Consider the following 21,827-nt stretch of genomic DNA (forward strand, 5'->3'; position numbering starts at 1 on the left):
TTTCCTCATCCAGTATATATATATTTTTTCATTGTACATGTTTTTTCATATATGAATCCCCCCCCCTTTTTCTCTGTCACTTGATTTTAATGTTTTTAAAACCTTTTTTTCTGATCTTCTTCATCTTCCTCTTTTTCTTGGGCTTCTTGTTCTCCTTCTTCTTCTTCTTTTCTTCTTTTTCTTTTACTTTTCATCATCTTCTCCTTCTCTTCCTTCATTTTTTTCAAATTTTCCTTCTACTGCTCCCTACTCTTCTATTTTCTTCTATCCTTTTTTACTCTTCTTTTTTATTGTCCTTTTGCTACTCCTTCCTTCATTACCTCTATGCACTCTCTCCTATTATATTACTATATTCTCATATCCTTCTCGTCCTGCCTTTCCTTTTATCATCTATTCTCCCATCGCGCCTCCAAATCTGAGGCCTTGGTTCGATTACCAGCCAGGTTAATCGGCGCGCAGCACACTCGGCTTTTCATTCTACCTTTGAAGGATATGTGGAGACCTAGCCAAGGTAAATCTGATAACTCGGATGCTGCCCTTGACCTGCGTCCCGGGATAAAGGGTTCCCACTCACCGCCGGGTCAAGGGTCAATAAGATGGAGATGAGCACTGCAGCCAGGCGCAGCTATGCCCACAACTTGTCCATTTACTTCTTCCTTTACCTCCAACACCATGACATCGTCCTCCAACTTTTCCTCTAGGTTCTCTTCTTTCTTTTCATCCTCTTCTTCCTTTCCTCCTTCCTCCTTTAAATACATAATTTTAATGAAACCCAATAATTTCATCAATCTTCCCTGTCACGATCTGCCCGAGACTCTATTTCAAAGGTCAGCGTCACTAAATTAAATGACGTGGGATCTTTAATTTCCTTTGCAGGTGAAGTGTTCAATAATCAATGTTAGGTTGTGTCTTATTTTAGCGGCGGCGACTCGCGCATGTGTGTGTGTGTGTGTGTGTGTGTGTATGAGAGAGAGAGAGAGAGAGAGAGAGAGAGAGAGAGAGAGAGAGAGAGAGAGAGAGAGAGAGAGAGAGAGAGAGAGAGAGAGAGAGTAGGTGGAGAGCAGTGCGAGTTACTAGGTTATATGGAATTACTATCACACATTACAACTTTATTGCAATTATGTATAATTTTTATCATCTCGTGTTTATTTTCATTCGTAATGACTATAATCTTTAGTCTAGTGTCTTCCTCGAGGGAGCTCTATTCCTATACGCTGGACGCTCTCCAATGCTCTTCTCGGCTGCTTTAAGAGTTTCACGTTTTAAGGTATCCCACAACTTCAAGGGTCCTCTAGACTAGAGTACCAAGCACCTAAACTGATTTGAGAATACTACTGCATACCTCTGAGCACACGGCTCTCCAGGTCTCTAATCTTCTCAAGATGAAACTTCAGCTGTCATCTGGCGATCAAGAATTACCCTAGACCGAGCAAGAACTCCCCCAAATCTAGCGAAATTCCTGCGTTTTTTGTTCTAGCGCGTCAGATATTCAAGAATCCCCCTCAACTCTTGACAAGAAACGGGGGTCCCGCGCAAGCCGCGGCGGAGCAGGGTACGACCACTTTCTTGGTGGCCACACCTTTTTAAGCCTATGGCGATGTCCATTTCCTGAGCTTTCGATTGGTAACCCTGACAGGTGGGGGTGGAAATAAAGTTCACGAGGTTAGTGTTGTGTTACTGCTGCACCACAGAACATTCTAAAGTACCACTGAAGGATAAGTAAGAGCTTTCCGTTATGAAAACATCGTCATCATTAGAAACTAGAAAGTGAAACGATGCCATTTGTCAATATTTTGTAGAGAAAAAAAGACGTTTTAAGAAACTCCGTCGCATGCAGTGACGCTAAACAGCTAATGAAATGTTCCTAATGAACTGCAGATCTCGTAATTATGACTATATTAACGCGTATTTTCTTTGATGAGTGACAAAATGAGAAATAGTGTCGGTTCATCCAGTCATATGAGGAAAAAAGAGCGCTCTGGCGGATCACGAGTGGGAGGTGAAAAACAGTCTCAAGAATCGAGGGGGGGTTCAAGAATGTCAGATATCGCCAGATGGAGCCTCTCGGACGTTGCTTCTTGAATTTTCTTGGACCTGATGCGTATTCTCAGTGTTGTGCTGAACAAGTCTGTGGTCAGTCGCAAATAACTCATCATTCCGGAAAACGCTTTATTTCTGGGGGATCTTCCAACAAGAACTAACAAGGATGTGATCCTTCCCTTTTGCTACACCAGCAGCATAGGGATACCAAGTTAAGTGGCAAGGCTTGCGTCTCTGAAACCAGAAACCAGCAATCTTCAGGCCCCAGGACTTTGCAAAGCTTATAAGTAAAAACCTGTCTACGTTTCTGGTGCCAGAGCCATGGGGATCAGCACATAACTCGTAGCCAACTCCCTATGTACCAGTAACTGCACTGCAATCGCCCATGACAATGAGTGTGTCACGTAAGGGGCACTGGTCGACTGTAGAGTAGAGTTCGCAAATCTCGGCAGGGGCGTTTATTGCAATGAGAAATATGAAGCCCAAGGTGTGCAATCACAACAACATCATATACGCTCATCACCCGAATAACCCTAACGACAGAGGACTGCACTCTGCTAAAAATGGCTATAGTTACTCCTTACGAGCACCATCGCTTTGGCTTGACTCTATTGCCAGGTCTAATTGCCTTAGAGAGGCCCATTATGTCCACTCAAAATCTTCTGTGTTCAACTGACAAATGGGGTGGTCGATGATCTTCTGAAGGACTCAGGATGTTCTAGGCACCCACACGGAAGTCAGCCGGAGGTTAACCCGGGGCAAGCTCGACGAGCTTGTCTCGTCTGCACCACCTTGTTTGTTCCCAGGAAAAGGGGTGGGTGTGCTTGGTGCGGCAGGGGTGCTCTCCTGCCCTTGTCAAAAAATACTGGATGCCTTATAACATTAATTTAAAATTCACTTTCCCACACCCTTACCCACCACGGAGTTCTACAAAGGGAGGCTGGTCGTTGGGCTTATAAGCTCGGCAGGCCCAAGGGTAGTATAATGGTATACGCAGCTACCACCCAACACCTAACAAAGTGATGACTGCTTGGCTCGTGGTCACGCAGACTAGCCAATTGACCTCTTCAAGCCAGGAGAGGTCGCTCGTGTTGGCCGAGAGAAGGGACCACATGCATAGGTGCGGTGCTTGTCGCTGCACACGACCGCGTCATTGTTCAACCTCCCACATTTCCACATGGGGCAAGAACTATTTAGGAAGAGGGAAAGAAGGAAACAGCTGGGGTGGTTGAATGCACCCCTTCTGGCTGCCGACTTGAGAGGGGTCCTGATAACTCCTCGAACCTCCTCCTTATCAATTTCTGCAACATTCGCGGTCTTAGTTTAAATTTCCATTCTATGGAACACCATCTCTCCTCCTCTAAACCTCACCTTCTCTTCCTCACCAAAACACAGGTTTCTGAGGCTACTGACAACACTCTCTACTCTGTTCCTTCCTACTATCTCCATCCTAAATTTCAATCCAAAGCTGGATGTTGCGCCTACGTGCGCAACGACATCACTTGCTCTCGTGCCCACGACCTTGACTCTTCTGAATTTTCCACCATCTGGCTAAGACTTCATTGTCATTCTATTACTAAATACATCTGTGCTATTTATCTCTTACCTAACTCTACTAACTATGTAAAATTCTTTGACTATTTGAACTTTAAAGTGGAGCACATCTTGACTCACTCTCCCTTCGCTGAAATCTGCATCATGGGAGATTTCAATGTTCACCACCAGCTTTGGCTTTCATCCTCTTTCACTGACCATCCTGGTGAACAAGCCTACAACTTTGGTCTCCTCAACGATTTAGAGCAGTTGGTTAAGCACCCTACTCGTATTCCCAACCGTCTTGGAGACAGGCCCAACATTCTAGACCTCTTCCTTACCTCTAATCCTTCTGCTTACTCTGTCAAACTGTTCTCTCCGTTGGGCTCCTCCGATCACAACCTTATTTCTGTATCCTGTCCTATCGCTTCTGTTCATCCTCTAGACCCACCGAAGAGGCGATGCTTCTGGGATTTTGCCTCAGCTCGGTGGGACGACCTGAGGATGTACTTTTCCGATTTCCCATGGAATAATTACTGTTTCCAGGAGAGAGAGAGACCCCTCTGTGTGTGCCTAGCTCATCACAGAGGTGATTGTCTCTGGAATGGAGGCATACATCCCACGTTCTTTCTCTACTCCTCATGCTAAAAAGCCTTGTTTTAATCATGCTTGTTCTCGTGCTATTAAAGATAGAGAGGCAGCTCACAAAAGGTTCCAGAGCCTTCGCAGTCCTTCTAACCATGAACTTTACATTTCTGCCCGGAATCATGCCAAATCTATTCTCCGACTTACCAAAACCTCTTTCATCAATAGAAAATGTCAACACCTTGCTTTTTCTAATTCTTCCCGTGACTTCTGGCACCTAGCTAAAAAATATCCCAACCAATTTCACTTCTTCCTCTTTCCCTCCTCTCCTTAACCCTGACGGGAGTACTGCCGTCTCATCTATCTCTAAGACTGAACTCTTCGCTCAAACTTTCTGTAAGAACTCCACCTTGGGCGATTCTGGGCATATTCCTCCTACTCATCCCCCCCTCTGACTCTTTCATGCCTGTTATTAGGATTCTTAAGAATGATGTTTTCTATGCCCTCTCTGGCCTCAACTCTCAGAAGGCTTATGGACCTGACGGAGTGCCTCCTATTGTCCTTAAAAACTGTGCTTCCGTGCTGACACCCTGCCTGGTCAAACTCTTTCGTCTCTGCCTATCAACATCTACCTTTCCTTCGTGCTGGAAGTATGCCTTTGTATAGCCTGTGCCTAAGAAGGGTGACCGTTCCAATCTCTCAAACTACCGCCCTATAGCTTTACTTTCCTGTTTATCTAAAGCTTTTGAATCAATCCTTAACCGGAAGATTCAAAAGCACCTTTCCACTTCTAACCTTCTATCTGATCGCCAGTATGGGTTCCGCAAGGGGCGTTCTACAAGCGATCGTCTTGCTCTCTTAACTGACTCTTGGTCATTCTCTCTTAGCCGTTTCGGTGAAACTTTCTCAGTTGCGCTAGACATATCGAAAGCCTTCGGTAGAGTCTGGCACAAGTCTTTGCTTTCTAAACTGCCCTCTTTCGGATTCTATCCCTCTCTCTGTACCTTTATCTTCAGTTTCTTTTCCGGCCGTTCTATCTCTGCGGTGGTAGACGGTCACTGTTCTTCCCCTAAACCTATCAACAGTGGTGTTCCACAGGGCTCTGTCCTATCACCCACTCTCTTCCTGTTATTCATCAATGATCTTCTTTCCATAACAAACTGTCCTGTCCACTCATACGCCGACGACTCCACTCTGCACTATTCATCTTCTTTCAATACAAGGCCATCACAACAGGAAGTACACGACTCCAGACTGGAAGCTGCAGAACGCTTAACCTCAGAACTTGCTATCATTTCCGATTGGGGCAGAAGGAACCTTGTGTCCTTCAATGCCTCAAAAACTCAATATCTCCACCTATCAACTCGACACAATCTTCCAAACACCTATCCACTATTCTTCGACAACACTCAGCTGTCACCTTCTTCAACACTAAATATCCTCGGTCTATCCTTAACTCAAAATCTCAACTGGAAACTTCATATCTCTCTCGCTAAATCAGCTTCCTTAAGGTTGGGCGTTCTGTATCGTCTTCACCAGTTCTTCTCCCCCGCACAGTTGCTATCCATATTCAGGGGCCTTGTCCGCCCTCGTATGGAGTATGCATCTCACGTGTGGGGGGGCTCCACTCACACAGCTCTTCTGGACAAAGTGGAATCTAAGGCTCTTCGCCTCATCAGCTCTCCTCCTCCTACTGATAGTCTTCTTCCTCTAAAATTCCGTCGCGCTGTTGCCTCTCTCTATCTTCTATCGCTATTTTCACGCTGACTGCTTTTGTGAACTTGCTAACTGCATGCCTCCCCCCCCCTCCCGCGGCCCCACTGCACACGACTTTCTACTCATGCAAGAGTTAACCAGCATCTTCACTCTTTCATCCCTCACGCTGGTAAACTCTGGAACAATCTTCCTTCATCTGTATTTCCTCCTGCCCACGACTTGAACTCTTTCAAGGGGAGGGTATCAGGACACCTCTCCTCCCGAAATTGACCTCTCTTTCGGCCACCTCTTTTGATTATTTTTATAAGAGCGGCGAGTAGTGGGCTTTTTTTTTATTATTTTTCCTTTTTTGTGTGCCCTTGAGCTGTCTCCTTTGTTGTAAAAAAAAAATTAATCAATCAGCTGGGGTAACTCTAATTACGTCATATTCTTACATAAGAACATAAGAACGCAGGAGTCTGCAAGAGGCCGGTAGGCATTGATAGAAAATATTAATATGCTGGATGTAGTCAGTGACCCGTAAAACGGTTGATATGAAGTTTGAAAGGAAAGGGATCTAGTGCAGTGGTATTCTTGGAACTGATCTCAAGGGAATGGCCTAGAAATGGAAACCTACAAATGCGGGCATTAGTCGCACACTATGGGAAAAAGTGCGGATGCATAAATGACTTTTATAACTAAAGGCTCATTATTGTTGTTGGGCAACGGAGGTTATGCCTCACCCCGCTCATTAGTAGGTGTGTTGAGTCAGTGAAGCAAGACTCCTCTTTTGGGTCATCAATAAACAGTAATAAGACTAGTAAATGGTGTAAGCGATAATGACGGTTGGCTTTATTTTTTATCCCGTGCATCAGATTGTTGCGTGAGATAGGGCAAGAATGTTCCTGAAGTGAGCGATAATCTCCCTCGCCATCGATACCTAGCTTATCGCTTCAGTAAAGTCTAATCGTTCCGAGTCCTCCATGCAACAAATTATCTGGAAAACGACAGACCGGAAACTAAACTGGCCTTTGTTGCATGTGGTACAAGTCTTGTTATGGAGGAAAGAAACACCTTGAAGAGATACTTTAATTAAAGATTTTGTTAAAAGATCTTGTTTCTTTGTATCAGTCAATGGGGGGTTCCGCCGGTAACCATTAATTTACCGCCACCCACGACCAAAAATGTTTGTGTACTGTAAAAATTAACTTTCACGTGCTCAGTGTACATCAACGATATTGGAATACAAAATGGAAGAAAGTATTCCCAGTTTAAAGGGGGAGGCGGTGGCTGAACGGATAGCGAGACGGCCCCGCGTTCAGGAGGACGCGAGTTCAATCCCCGACCGGTGCCACCAAGCTGGGATTTTTTCAGCCGCCGCCGAGTGGCTGTCCAGAAGACCACCTATCAACCCGGACTCTAGATTCTAGGATTAAAGATGAGCTCCGGGAAGGCAGGATGAGCTAATGCAAGATGGCGCCACTATAAACACTCGCCTGCGCCAGAACGGGCTAGGCCGACCATCAGACCCCACCGGGAAGAAGCCTTGGACCGACCATCAGGATCCACCGGGAAGAAGCCTACCGGCGCAATAGGCCAAACCGTAAAAAAAAAATATATATATATATATATATATATATATATATATATATATATATATATATATATATATATATATATATATATATATATATTGTTCTTCAAATTACATACAAAGACTCATAAATTTTAAATATTATTGCCTTTCCAGAAATCTGATATATCATATTCTGAAGGGTTCATATATATTATATAATCGATTAGATTGCTGTCTACCTAATATATAATTTCCTAAGTCTATAAGGTTCGGTCCGCCTACCGGCGCAACAGGCAACGACGTAAAATATATATATATATATATATATATATATATATATATATATATATATATATATATATATATATATATATATATATATATATATATATATATATATATATATATATATATATATATATATATATATATATATATATATCATTGCCATCATTGCGGATACAGAGGAAGACCTACAGCAGATATATTTGATATGGAAAGGTAACCTGGAGAGAAAGGGAATGAAAATCAACACACAAAAGACGGAAGTAATGGTAAGCAGTAGGGAAGGGCATGAACAAATAAGTGTAACATCGGAGGATGGCAGAAGATTGAAACAGACAAATTAATTTAAATATTTGGGATCAGTAATTGCAGATGAAGGAGGGACAGAGAAGGCAGTGAGACAAAGAGTAAAAGATGTATGGCAAAAATGGAGGGAAGTGAGCGGGGTGACCTTAGATAAGAAAATACCACTGAAACTGAGAATGAAAATATACAAAAGTGTGCTGAGACCAGTACTTTTGTATGGTGCAGAAACATGGTCCTTAAGGAAGAAAGAAGAAGGCATTTTGGAGAGAACGGAGATGAGGATGGTGAGGTGGATAGCTGGCGTCGCACTGTTGGAGAGGAGACAAAGTGAAGATATAAGAAGAATGTGTGGAATATGTAATACAAAGGAGAAGGCGAGAGAAGCACGACTGAGATACTTTGGACACGTGAAAAGGAGAGATGATGATGAACCAGTGAAAAAGGCAATGATGGCGGGGGTTAGGGGAAGAAGGAGTATCGGAAGACAAAGAATAAAATGGAGAGATGTGATAAAGTGTGACATGAATATACTAGGAGTGCAAGAAGATGATACAATGGATAGAACCAGGTGGCGAAAGAAACTCGAGCGGCCGACCCTGCAATACTGTGGGATTAAGGTCCTATGAAGAAAAAGAAGACGATATATATATATATATATATATATATATATATATATATATATATATATATATATATATATATATATATATATATATATATATATATATATGACAAGTGATATCCCTATCATCTGAATGAGACAATGGTACGTGGATAATTATTGATGAGGGAAAGTTGTTATAAAAAATAAATATGCTAGTCCACACGCCAATCTATGAGACAGGTATGCAGAGTAAGCGGGTGTTAAGAATAAGACGGGAATAGAACCCATTCTTGATATTAATCTGTAATAGAGATGAATTAGTTATTGATGAGAAGACGTTGAATGGACTATAGGTTTAAGCGCTTTTCAGGCCCAAGGAAAATTAAGATGTAACTGTGTTATATATCGACGGTAATAGTTAGAGCTATTCTATAATCTCGAAGGTCACGTCGTCTGGGATGTAAGACAACATCAAAGTAACCTAGAAGGAGGTGAGAGGAAAAAAAAAGTCACATCAGATAGGCAAAGATATTGTACTTTGGTGACGAAGAGATGAAACCACAAAAAATTATGACGAAAAAAAGAGAAGGACAAGATGAACAAAAAGTAACGTCTAGCATAGATTGATGTAAAAAGCTTTAACAAGAGAAAGGAAGATATACATAAATACTACGTGTGGCTGCATCAGAGCACTTATGGAGATGTAAACAGGAACAATAGCGTGCGAATAGTGATTTTCTCGAGGACCATTGTAAGCGCACTCATCAAAAGATTAATCTCTCTCTCTCTCTCTCTCTCTCTCTCTCTCTCTCTCTCTCTCTCTCTCTCTCTCTCTCTCTCTCTCTCTCTCTCTCTCTCTCTAAAACTCGTTAATTCACGGACATCTGGCAGTACTACAATAGGGAAAATATCCAGGGAGGATATAATTAAAAATGAAATTGACCTGGTTAAGACTCTGAGAGCGGAATCCAAAACGGAGAACCCTTTTATTAATTAAGTAACCAGATATTCCTTCAAGAATCAGAGCTAGGGAGACCTTAAGGATGTGGAAAATAAGAGGAAGGGAACCAGTATCACGGTTTAGCGCAGAGAACCATGGGACATTGTCAGCCTTAACTCTGCTACAATATTCTGCCTTCCTATGGCTGAGTATTTCCAACACTTTTATAGACGGGTCTCGGATCGCACTGAGAGCTAAAATGATTGTCTATTTTCACGTATCCGCTTCTAATGACGAGCTGTGTCTCCTCGTTGACTAAAATTTTAGCTGTGAAGCATCGACTGAGCGTCACCTTCAAGGCATGAATATTTCCCAGACGCTCAACCTTGGAAAGTGTAATGGTGGTGGTGGTGGTGGTGTATATGTTGGTGTAAGTGGTGGTGTTTGTGTTGGTGGTGATGCTTGGGATATTATTGGTGGCTGTAGGTGGTGAGGGTTGGTGGTGAAAGTGTGGGTGTAGGTAGTGTTGGTGTAGGTGGTGGTGAATGTGTTGGTGTAGGTAGTGTTGGTGTAGGTGGTGGTGAAAGTGTTGGTGTAGGTAGTGTTGGTGTAGGTGGTGGTTAAAGTGATGGTGTGGGTAGTGTTGGTGTAGGTGGTGGTTAAAGTGATGGTGTGGGTAGTGGTGATGGTTTAAGTGTTGGTATAGGTGGTGGGGGTGGTGATAATGCTTGGGATGTTATTGGTGGCAGCAGGGGTTGAAAGGGTGGTGGTAAAGTGTTGGTGTAGGTAGGGGTGATGCGTGGCGGCGGTGGTGGTGTTGGTGCATGTAGTGGTGATGGTAGCGTACATAGTGTTGAAAATGTTGGTGTCGATGGTGGTGGTGGTGGTGGTGGCTCCATTCCTGATAGCAGTTGACACACAGGAGTCGGTCTTCAGTTCAGTGACGTACATGGCCAGGTAACAGCGTTAGCGGGATAGACAGCAAAATAATTGGCTGACTAATTTATGTGTGCTGAGGGCTACCAACTTGTAGGTCATCACTGCGAGACGAATTGGTTTATTGCCCGTGAGTCGTAAACGAATGTGGAGCTTGTTAAGTAAAACAACAGATAAAAAATAGTATAGACAACTACAACTTGAGCTTCGAGGACCAACAACTTGTTGGCCATCTTCATGAAGATAGGTTGTTTATTGATCTTGTATATAGCATGTCAAGAGTATTATATAGTCAATATGAATAAAGTGAAACACGAGTTGTAAACTGTATAGCTTGTAGCCCTGTACCACCAACACTCGGTACATCCCGAATCACGCCGAATTGGGTTACTTCGGCACGCCCACGGAAAAATCGGCATTGGTTGGCGGTAAACGAGCGCACATCTTGCCACGCCGGCACGCACCAGCTAGCGGCCAAAAAAACCGCAGTCGACAATAACTTTTTTCGAGAGCTGCCCGGCAGAATTTTTGATCACGAGAAACCGTGCCGACACTATAAAATGTTTTTCATTACCGTGTCTCTGCCGGGCAAGCACCTTGCACGTACCGGCTCTTGCCGGACGCGTATCGGCCTTTACCAGGTCATAATTTTTCCCCCCGGTGTCCGCACGGTGCATGTGAGTACGGTGCCCTAGGAATGCACACGGCAAGTGCCGGTGCGAGTACGGTGTGAGTACGGTGCCCTAAGAATGCGCCCGGCAGGGTAAAAAGTTGTACTGGCTGGCAGTAGCTGGGAACTCACTGGCCCAGGCTTATATAAAACCGGCCACCCTATCCAGGGTTATCAGAGACACGCCAGTCCTCGTCGACAGACCGACTTGGTCGGCTAGATTTTGATCGCCGATAGAGTCGGTCTGTCGGCTCCCTGCTACGGGCCGCCTTTGGCAAAGGCCCGTGCTCCCTCGTGCACGAGGGAGCAATCTTCCCCCCCCAGGGTTGTATCAGAGACACGCCAGTCCTCGTCGACAGACCGACTTGGTCGGCTAGATTTCGATCGCCGATAGAGTCGGTCTGTCGGCTCCCTGCTACGGGCCGCCTATGGCAAAGGCCCGTGCTCCCTCTTGCAAGAGGGAGCAATCTTCCCCCCCAGGGTTGCAGAGACACGCCAGTCCTCGTCGACGGACCGACTTGGTCGGCTAGATTTCGATCGCCGATAGAGTCGGTCTGTCGGCTCCCTGCTACGGGCCGCCTATGGCAAAGGCCCGTGCTCCCTCGTGCAAGAGGGAGCAGTCTTCGCCCCCCAGGGTTGCCATTTGGTATTGAAGCACCGTGATTGATATTGGACTTAGATTTGATAATGAAACGAATGAAATTTTGTATTGAACTATAAAAAAAAGGAATACTTCCACTTATACATCCTCTTACAACCCTCCCCCCCCAAAAAAAAAAAAACTTCATAGACAGTTCAACCTACCAACTATTTTTTTACAGTAATTAAAAGTTTAATATTTTCATATCCTCGTCGGAACGTTCGGGGTGAATTTTTACCTGTGCTGCATCATTTAATTTTCACCGTCACCCTGCAAACCAGAAACACCAGGATTAGTTTTAAAAGGCTACGAATAAATAGTCATTAGTTATGGCCGAGCCGGCCATGTAGGTAGCGACCCCTGACAACTTTTTTAAATTTCCTCGCCAGGCCATCTCTACCCTATTCCTCCCCCTCTCATACCCTTCGGTTCCCACGCTTTTTGTACGAGAGTCTCGATACGTGTATAAGTCTCGTAACGAGACATATACGTCTCGTACAAGTACGCACAACGCAGCGATACACCACCTCCCACCTCCGGTCAGTTGCCGGCTCTTAACTGTGAAGGTATCACTATGTCGAAGTGGAAAGGTTCCTATGAATCTGTTCATACTTATCACACCGAGTGGAAATAAGAATTACGAAAACATATATGTTATATTATTAGTTTGGTGTTGGAAAAGTGAATCTGGTATTAAAAATTATGCCCCTGAGTAAATCTGGCAACCCTGACCCTATCTCAGCTATCAGTGCTTTGGCCAGGGTGCCCAATATATAGGCAGTGCTGCTTTGCCAAGGTGTTTACAGGGGTGGACCGTGCGATGCTGAGCACTTGCCGGGCACGTATCGGGCACGTACCGTCCTGGTACCGTGTTTTGCCGTGCGAGGATCGGCCAAGACCGTAGTGGTTTCGGCCTTTGCCGGGGTGCAGTTCTTGGGACACCGTGCTCGCATCGTGTCTCACCGAGCGAATACTGTGGGTGTCGGCAATCACCGTGCGAGCACCGGCCGCACACCGAACTATACGCCGATCTCATGATTTTTTTTAAATGGGTAAGGACGCTATCTCTCTCAGCAGTTGCCTGATTCACCAGACAGAATAATATTTCACAGACAAGTTGGACAACTGGATCTCTATTTTCTATGTACATTATGTTCTCACTAAACGAAAAGATAGAGTAATTACAACACTTTTACACATTACTCCATGGTATAAAGACTTTAATAATGTAAATAATTGTATATAGATATTTCATGCTGTTCGTACCGTCTGTTTTCCTGGGACAAATTATTATTTTATGTATTGATGGATTGAACTCGTCAGTTGTGGCGAGCAAGCCGGGAGGACTGTGGGTCGGCGGCCGCACCAACCACACAAGGGATGGGCAGATACTGTTAATTTGAGTACCTGTAGTACCGGTACCGAAAACTCAGGTACCGTAAGTACCGGTACCGGTATCGGTACCCAAAAGAGTTTTTTTTTTTTTATCTTAATGCCGTCTGATGAAATTCCTAAATAAATTTTCTGTAAAGAAAACTCTCTCTCTCTCTCTCTCTCTCTCTCTCTCTCTCTCTCTCTCTCTCTCTCTCTCTCTCTCTCTCTCTCTCTCTCTCTCTCTCTCTCTCTCTCTCTCCTGAATGAAGTGAATATTTTTTTCGATAAAAAGAATAGCATAATTATACGTAGTTATTATGGATGTACTCATGGTCTAATAACAATAACAATATATATTAGTATCCTAAAAAAAAGATTCGGACAAATTATTATTTTTATGTATTGATGGATTGAACTCGTCAGTTGTGCGAGCAAGCCGGGAGGATTGTGGGTCGGCGGCCGCACCAACCACACAAGGGATGGGCAGATACTGTTAATTTGAGTACCTGTAGTACCGGTACCAAAAACTCAGGTACCGTAAGTACCGGTACCGGTATCGGTACCCAAAAGTTTTTTTTTTTATCTTAATGCCGTCTGATGAAATTCCTAAATAAATTTTCTGTAAAGAAAACTCTCTCTCTCTCTCTCTCTCTCTCTCTCTCTCTCTCTCTCTCTCTCTCTCTCTCTCTCTCTCTCCTGAATGAAGTGAATATTTTTTTCGATAAAAAGAATAGCATAATTATACGTAGTTATTATGGATGTTCTCATGGTCTAATAACAATAACAATATATATTAGTATCCTAAAAACCAATTATAAAATAATGGAGACGGGAGCTATGATGGAAACGAAGAGCAGGACAAAATGGTGGGAACTTGGGAAGACGGTCAGCGATCGAGGCAGTGACTCAGCAGCCAGGACAACATTCAAGGCTTATCGTCCCACAGGGCCCATACCGGTACCGCATGGAGACTGGCCAGCCCCGCGCGACGCCGAGCGCCACCAAGATCCAAACGGTACCAGCACTAGCGGTAATGGTCAGTGCCGAGTGATCATGAGTCTTCCCGGCACTGGGTACCGGTACCGGGTGCCGGTTGAATAGATTCTTCCTGGCGCTGGGTACCGGTACCGGATGCCGAGAAGAATCGATTCAGCCGGCACCTGGTACCGGTAACGAGTGCCGAGAAGAATCTATTCAGCCGGCACCCGGTACCGGTACCCAGTGCCGGGAAGACTCATGATCACTAGGCACTGACCATTTTTTAGATTTACTGGATAATTCATCATGTCCGATTCTTTTTTTAGGTTGCTAATATATATTGTTATTGTTATTAGACTATGATCCAGTACATCCATTATATCTATACATAATATTTTTTTATCGAAAAAATAAATATTCACTTCATTCAGAGAGAGAGAGAGAGAGAGAGAGAGAGAAGTGTAACAGAAGAAACATCCTAATTGAGGGCAGAAATAAATGAAAGAAAAAAGTCCGCTGTGTGTGTGTGTGTGTGTGTGTGTGTGTGTGTGTGTGTGTGTGTGTGTGTGTGTGTGCGTGTGTGTCTCACACACACACACACACACACACACACACACAGCGGACTTTTTCCTCTCATTTATCTCTGCCCTTAATTAGGATGTTTCTTCTGCTGTACACACACTCTCTCTCTCTCTCTCTGAATGAAGTGAATATTTATTTTTTCGAAAAAAAATAGCATGTATAGTTATTATGGATGTACTCGATCATAGTCTAATAACAATAACAATATTTATTAGCAACCTAAAAAAAAAGAATCGGACATGAAGAATAATCAATAAATCCATTAAATAAATCCGAGCAATCTGGTACCGGTACCGAGCAATCGGGTACCGGTACCGTACCGTTTAGCTGGTACCGTTAGTACCGGTACTTGTACCGGGTACTGCCCACCCCTACACCACACACTTCTCCGAGAGACACCAATGCGACAAGACGTCCCTCCGCCACCTCCTTCGCGCCACGTGTTCATCGTGGTGGTTTTCCTGCCCTGATAGTATCCATAAGTTAGGTGCTGTGTACTGCAGGCGAGGGAAGCCCTTGGGAGGTACTAGAAGGCGGCGTGTTGCTGGAAGGTTACGAGAAGAAGACTTAAGGAAGACCATCGTGGGTGTGGGGACCACGTGGCATCGCGGGTGGGTTCCAGGCGCGCCCGTCTACTGGTGGATAAGTATATCTCAGTCTAGGATAGTTTAACACAGTTAGCTAGGTTGCTGTGTGCCTGGAATTCATTAATTATTCCTTATTTTCAGAGAGTTTCCTTGTTGTTTTAATTAACTTAAGAGCAAGTTCATCTAGCCTTTGCTTAGCATTTGCGAAGTGTGATTGGTCAAAAATAAGTGACTAGAAGGGGGCTGTGAGTCTGAGAACTCAATTTTCAGATACTTATTTTTTTTTTTTATTGCTGAGAATTTTACGAGGTTTCAAGAAATCCAGACCTTTCAAGAACCCCACACGAAGCAAACCTTAGATGGTAGTTAGAGGCACGCTAAATCAGCGAAACCGCTGATTGGTTGATGACGTCATTGGCCTTGCAGCGAATCACAAGCATGTTCACAAAACCGTCAGCCAATCGTAGGGAGCCCCCTCCAGCTGCCGCTTCAAAACAAACCGTTCTCTTTTTCCATTTTCTTCCTTTTAAGGCAAACTGTACTGAGTCGTAACCTAGGAACTTAATTATTTCGTCGTTTGCTTCACATTAACATCAAGGTAACTCTGCTGTTCGATGTTTTGTTATCTAAGAACATGCTTAAGGGGCAGAAAAAGAAGATAAGGAGGAGATTGAGGCAGGAAGAAAGCAAATTAAATATAATATGGCACATATATCGAGGCAGACAGGAACCAAGGACGGAAGGAAGGAACGAAGGAAATTTAAGACTGTCTTGCCATATCTCTGCAACCCAACTCATGGGCCCACGGAGGGACAAATGTAGAGATGGATGGATGATCAAATGGATGAGAAGGTAGGAAGATGAAGGAGGAGGGAGGTCTGGCAATTCCCCGGCCGGTCGTCGGTGTTGCCATACCGCCCACACTTATCATATGCCCCTCAAAGTGTGTATATTTCATCATTTTATAAAGAAATGGGCTTTCTTTACCTGCTAAGTTATATATCAAGTTGAAAAGCGCGATTTTTAAGCTTTTAAACGTAAATATAATAATATTGTTAGCGTTTACTACACCTTCGAGGTGATAGTTATTTTACAACATATTTAGCGTCACACAAAGCGCGTTAAAGTTTTGTGAATCCGCGCGCTAACCCGTGACGTCATCGATTAGTTGGTAGTTATTATCGCGCGAGCTTTGTGTATCGCAATGTTCTCTAAACTACGCACTAAGGGCCCAAAACTACGCATTAAGTCTTTGTGAATCTATCCCCTGACCAATCCTTGTTCACACCTGGTAAGGTAAAACAATACCGTATCCAATCCCTTCGCGTCCTCGTGGAACCCCGACTTGAATTTTAACGGGGGCTACTCGAAGCCTACGTCGATCTCAAGGAAGCATGTCGCTCAGTGCATCGTGAGGTACCCTGAGACTTTTTGCGGATGATCGGCATTTACTCAGGGACTGAGAGTACTGTAAAGTGAGAGGTTTCCCCCTTCTTCCATGTTGGTTCAGTAGTGTGGCAGGGGTGTGTTCTTGCTCCATCACTCACCAACACTCGCATGGACTGGGTATATCGCTGGTCAGAATGCTTTGAACTCTTACAGGAGCAAATTTGTATCTACACCCATGCATAAGAGAAATGGAGATACCAGCAGCATCGTATTTAAAATGTTTATCATCTCTGGAGTAAAATTTTGACAATTTAATTTTGTATCAGCACAGCATTTTGTAAACTGTGGGAGTGCGTGTGTGGGAGGGGATGGGTTGAGGCTGTGTTGTAGTGTGTGTGTGTGTGTGTGTGTGTGTGTGTGTGTGTGTGTGTGTGTGTGTGTGTGTCAAAGCGAATACTGAACGGAGCATAGGTACACGGGGAAGTTCTTAGAATTAACTGGAAGAGTACCAACTGCTCAGAGCTTAAAGAACATTGGCGCTCTTTCTTGATTTTTTCGTAACACCCACCCACACACACAAAAAAAAATCTGTACGTGAGTGTTTGTTCTAATTATTTATTTGTTTGTCTATCTGCTTGCGTGTGTTTCTACTATCTGTTTTTTTTGTGTGTTTTTTTATGTGTGTGTTTGTGTGTGTTTACTGATGTAAGCTGTGAACTCGAGTATTTACAAATATTAGTGTACGTGCTTATACGATTAATTAATATTGCCTGTGTAAACCGCTCATTGCACCACATTGTCCCAATGAACTTACATATTGTCTGTCAGGGAGCTTCGGCTCGACGGACCATGCCATTATTTACACTGTATATATGTATAAGAATTTTGTAAGATGCTATATGACGATAAACATCAATTACTTACTTAATTACTCACATTCACACACTCACCTCAAACTGATGTGGCTGAACTCCGTAATGACAGTGGTTGCGGCCACAGTCACGGATGAGCGGCTCGAGCTTTTCAGGCTGGTCGAGGCGCCGCACCGCTTTCTCCACGAAACCCATCACCCTGCAAAGACTTCACGCTCAGCCTTGGATGTGGCACAGACTAGTAAATTATACGGATTTGTATTCGTCACATACCAGTTTACTAGACAGACTAAGGTATGGAGTAGACTGGCATAAAATACAGACTGGGATATAGGTCAGACTATGTAACAGATTAAGGTTTGGCGCAGACTATAAACAAAGGAGGTATATCAGAGACTTGAATGCGACAGAAATTGAGATACGAGAGGTACAAAATACAGTACATGCAGGAATGTGGCACATTACATATGGTGCAGTTTGGAAGATGATCATACTTTTAGGGAGTAGGTAGGAAGACACCTACCGAAACGGACGTTAGCCACTCCCGGTGAGGTATATAGGGCTACGGGAAGAGAGGAGGGTGCTGCAAGCCCACCAAAGACCCTTCCCTTGTCCTCATTTTCCGTTTCCCTATTGTCTCATCAACATCAGAGAGCAGTAAAGCTCCCTAAAGACAGATCCTCTCTCTTTCCACATCACACTACATGCACACAACATACACACCATTTCCAAAATTTTTCAAATTCAAAATGGCTACAAATAATATACACAAATTCCCTCAGAGAGGACTCCCCTTTTGGCTATCGACATGAGAGGTGTCCTGGTAACTCCTCAAGTTTCTTCTTTACCAACTTTTGCAACATTCGCGGTCACGTTCTAATTTCCCTTCTGTGAAACACCATCTCTACTCCGCTAAACCTCACTTTCTCTTCCTCACCGAAACACAGATCTCGGGGGCTTCTGACAGCAACCTACTATATCTCTCCTAAATTTCAATCCAAAGCAGGATGTTGCGTCTACGTACGCCACGACATCACTTGCTCTCGTGCCCACGACCTTGACTCTAGAATGTTCCAATATTTAGCTAAGACTTTATTGCCACTTTATTACTATATACATCTGTGCTGTTTATCTCTCACCTAACTCTACTAACTATGTAAAATTCTTTGACTACTTGAACTCAAAAGGGGAGCATATCTTGACCCACTCTCCCCTCGCTGAAACCTCCATCCTAGGAGATTTTAATGTTCACCACCAGCTTTGGCTTATATCCTCTTTCACTGACCAGCCTGGTGAACAAGCCTACATAATTGCTATTCTCATTGATCTAGAGCAGTTGGTTCAGCACTCTACTCGTATTCCCGACCGCTTAGGAGACAGGCCCAACATTCTAGACCTCTTCCTAACCTCTAAGCCTTCAGCTTATTCTGTTAAACTGTTCTCTCCGTTGGGCTTCTACGATCACAACCTTATTTCAATATCTTGCCATATCGCTTCTGTACAGCCTCTGGACCCACCGAAGAGGCGGTACTTCTGGCATTTTGCTTCAGCTCGGTGGGACGACCTGAGGATGTACTTTTCCGATTTCTCGTGGAATGATTACTATTTCCAGGAGAGAAACCCCTCTGTGTGTGCCCAGCGCATCACAGAAGTGATTGTCTCTGGAATGAAGGCACATATTCCACGTACTTTCTCTACTCCTCATGCTAAAAAGCCTTGGTTTAATCACGTTTGTTCTCGTGCTGTCAAAGATAGAGAGGCAGCTCACAAAAGGTACGAGAGCCTTCGCACTCCTGCTAACCATGATCTTTACATTTCTGCCCGGAATCCTGCCAAATCTGTTCTTCGACTAACCAAAAGCTCTTTCATCCATAGTAAATGTCAAAACCTTGTTTTTTTTCTAATTTTTCCAGAGACTTCTGGCACCTAGCCAAAAATATTTCCTTCAATTTCACTTCTTCATCTTTCCCTCCTCTCCTTAACCCTGACGGCAGCACTGCCGTTGCATCTATCTCTAAGACTGAACTCTTCTCTCAAACTTTTTCTAAAAACCCCACTCTGACGATTCTGGGCGTATTCCTCCTACTTATCCCGCCTCTGACTTATTTATGCCTGTCATTAAGATTCTTAAGATGATGTTTTCCATGCACTCTCTGGCCTGAACCCTCAGAAGGCTTATGGGCCTGAAGGAGTGCCTCCTATTGTCCTTAAAAACTATGCTTCCCTGCCTGGTCAAATTCTTTCGTCTCCTCCTGTCAACATCTACCTTTCCTTGCTGCTGGAAGTACACCTACATACATCCTGTACCTAAGAAGTGTGACCGTTCCAGTCCCTCAAACTACCGACCTATAGCTCTACTTTCGTGTCTTTCTAAAGCTGCTTTTGAATCTATCCTTAACCCGAAGATTCATAAGCATCTATCCGCTTCTGACCCATCTGATCGTCAGTAAAGGGTTCCGTAAGTGGCGTTCTACTGGTGATCTTCTTGCTTTCTTAACTGACTCCTGGTCATCCTCTCTTAACCGTTTTGGTGAAACTTTTTCGGTTGCGCTAGACATATCGAAAATTTTCGATTGAGTCTCGTACAACTCTTTGCTTTCTAAACTACCCTACTACGGATTCTATGCTTCTCTCTGTACCTTTATCTCCAGTTTCCTTTCCGGCCGTTCTCTCTCTGCTGTGGTAGACGGTCACTGTTTTTCCCCTAAACCTATCAACAGTGGTGTCTCACAAGGCTCTGTCTTTTCTCCCATTCCCTTCCTGTTATTCATCTATTATCTTCTTTCCATAACAAACTATCCTATTCACTCGTACGCCGACGACTCTACTTTAGATTATTCAACTTATTTCAGAAGAAGACCCTCACAACAGGAATTGCAAGACTCTAGACGGAAGGCTGCAGAACGGTTAACCTCAGACCTTGCTATTATTTCCGAATGGGGCAAGAAGAACCTTGTGTCCTTCAACGCCTTAAAAACTCAATTTCTCCACCTCCACTCGACACAATCTTCCAAACACTTTCCCCTATTCTTCGACAACACTCAGCTGTCACCTTCTTTTACACTAAACATCCTCGGTCTATCCTTAACTCAAAATCTTAACTGGAAACTTCACATCTCTTCTCTCACTAAATCAGCTTCCTCGAGGTTGGGCGTTCTATATTGTCTCCGCCATAGTTCTTCTCCCCCGCACAGTTGCTATTTATATACAGGGGCCTTGTCCGCCATCGTATGGAGTATGCATCTTATGTGTGTGGGGGGCTCCACTCACACAGCTCTCTTGGACAGAGTAGAGTCTAAGGATTTTCGTCTTATCAACTCCCCTCTTCTTACTGATAGTCTTCTACCTCTTAAATTCCGCCGCAATGTTGCCTCTCTCTATCTTTTATCGATATTTTCACGCTGACTGCTCTTTTGAACTTGCTAAGTGCATGCCTCCCCCCCTCCCGCGGCTCCGCTGCACACGACTTTCTACTCGAGCTCATCCCTATACTGTCCGAATCCCTTACGCACAAGTTAACTAGCATCTTCACTCTTTCATCCCTTTTGCTGGTAAACTCTGGAACAATTTTCCTTCATCTGCTACGACTTGAACTCTTTCAAGAGGAGAGTATCAGGACACCTATCCTCCCGAAATTGACCTCTCTTTCGGCCACTCCTCTGAACGCTTTTCTATTGGAGCAGTGACTAGCGGGCTTATTTGCATTATTGTTTTCGTTTTTTTCCCTTGAGCTGTTTTCTTTGCTGTAAAAAAAATACTAAAATACGATTCAGACTGAAAAATTACTCATACTGGAAAACAGCTTTAATTGGAATAAAACTCATACTAGACTATGGCACAGAGAGCCATAGACTAAACTATGGATCTGACTGGACCATGGCTCAGACTGAAATATGACTTTCAGTGGAATATGGTTCGAACAATCCAAGAAGCAGACCACCAATATAAACCTTTCGTTCATAATTTTTTGCCAAGTGACAACCAACATAATTCCTTTAATTTGACTGATACTCTTATTTTACTAGGCTGTCGTCTTTCGGCGGATGTTGAGTTTAGAAATCCCTACATTTTCAAGATTTTATGTATCCATACTTAATATATATTCTATTTCACTAATGTACCTGTATTGCCATTACGAATACAGAAAAATGTACAAATATACACCGCCTTTTACTTAAAGTTAAAGCAGTAGACAATGTGACTATTCAGTTATACATCAATATTTCTCACTATTT

General features: G+C 43.7%; 1 protein-coding gene across 1 annotated transcript in view; it reads right to left on the reverse strand.

Moving 5' to 3' along the window:
• LOC126984318 (uncharacterized) overlaps window positions 1-17,787 on the reverse strand; it is an 88,191-nt gene extending 70,404 nt beyond the window's left edge. Inside the window, exon 1 of the mRNA XM_050837937.1 lies at window positions 17,671-17,787. Coding sequence (XP_050693894.1) covers window positions 17,671-17,787 — 117 coding nt within the window. The remainder of the gene's footprint in view (window positions 1-17,670) is intronic.
• Window positions 17,788-21,827: the final 4,040 nt, after the last annotated feature.

The sequence above is a fragment of the Eriocheir sinensis genome, chromosome 5 (assembly GCF_024679095.1).
Source record: "Eriocheir sinensis breed Jianghai 21 chromosome 5, ASM2467909v1, whole genome shotgun sequence".
In the NCBI taxonomy this organism is placed as follows: Eukaryota; Metazoa; Arthropoda; class Malacostraca; order Decapoda; family Varunidae; genus Eriocheir; species Eriocheir sinensis.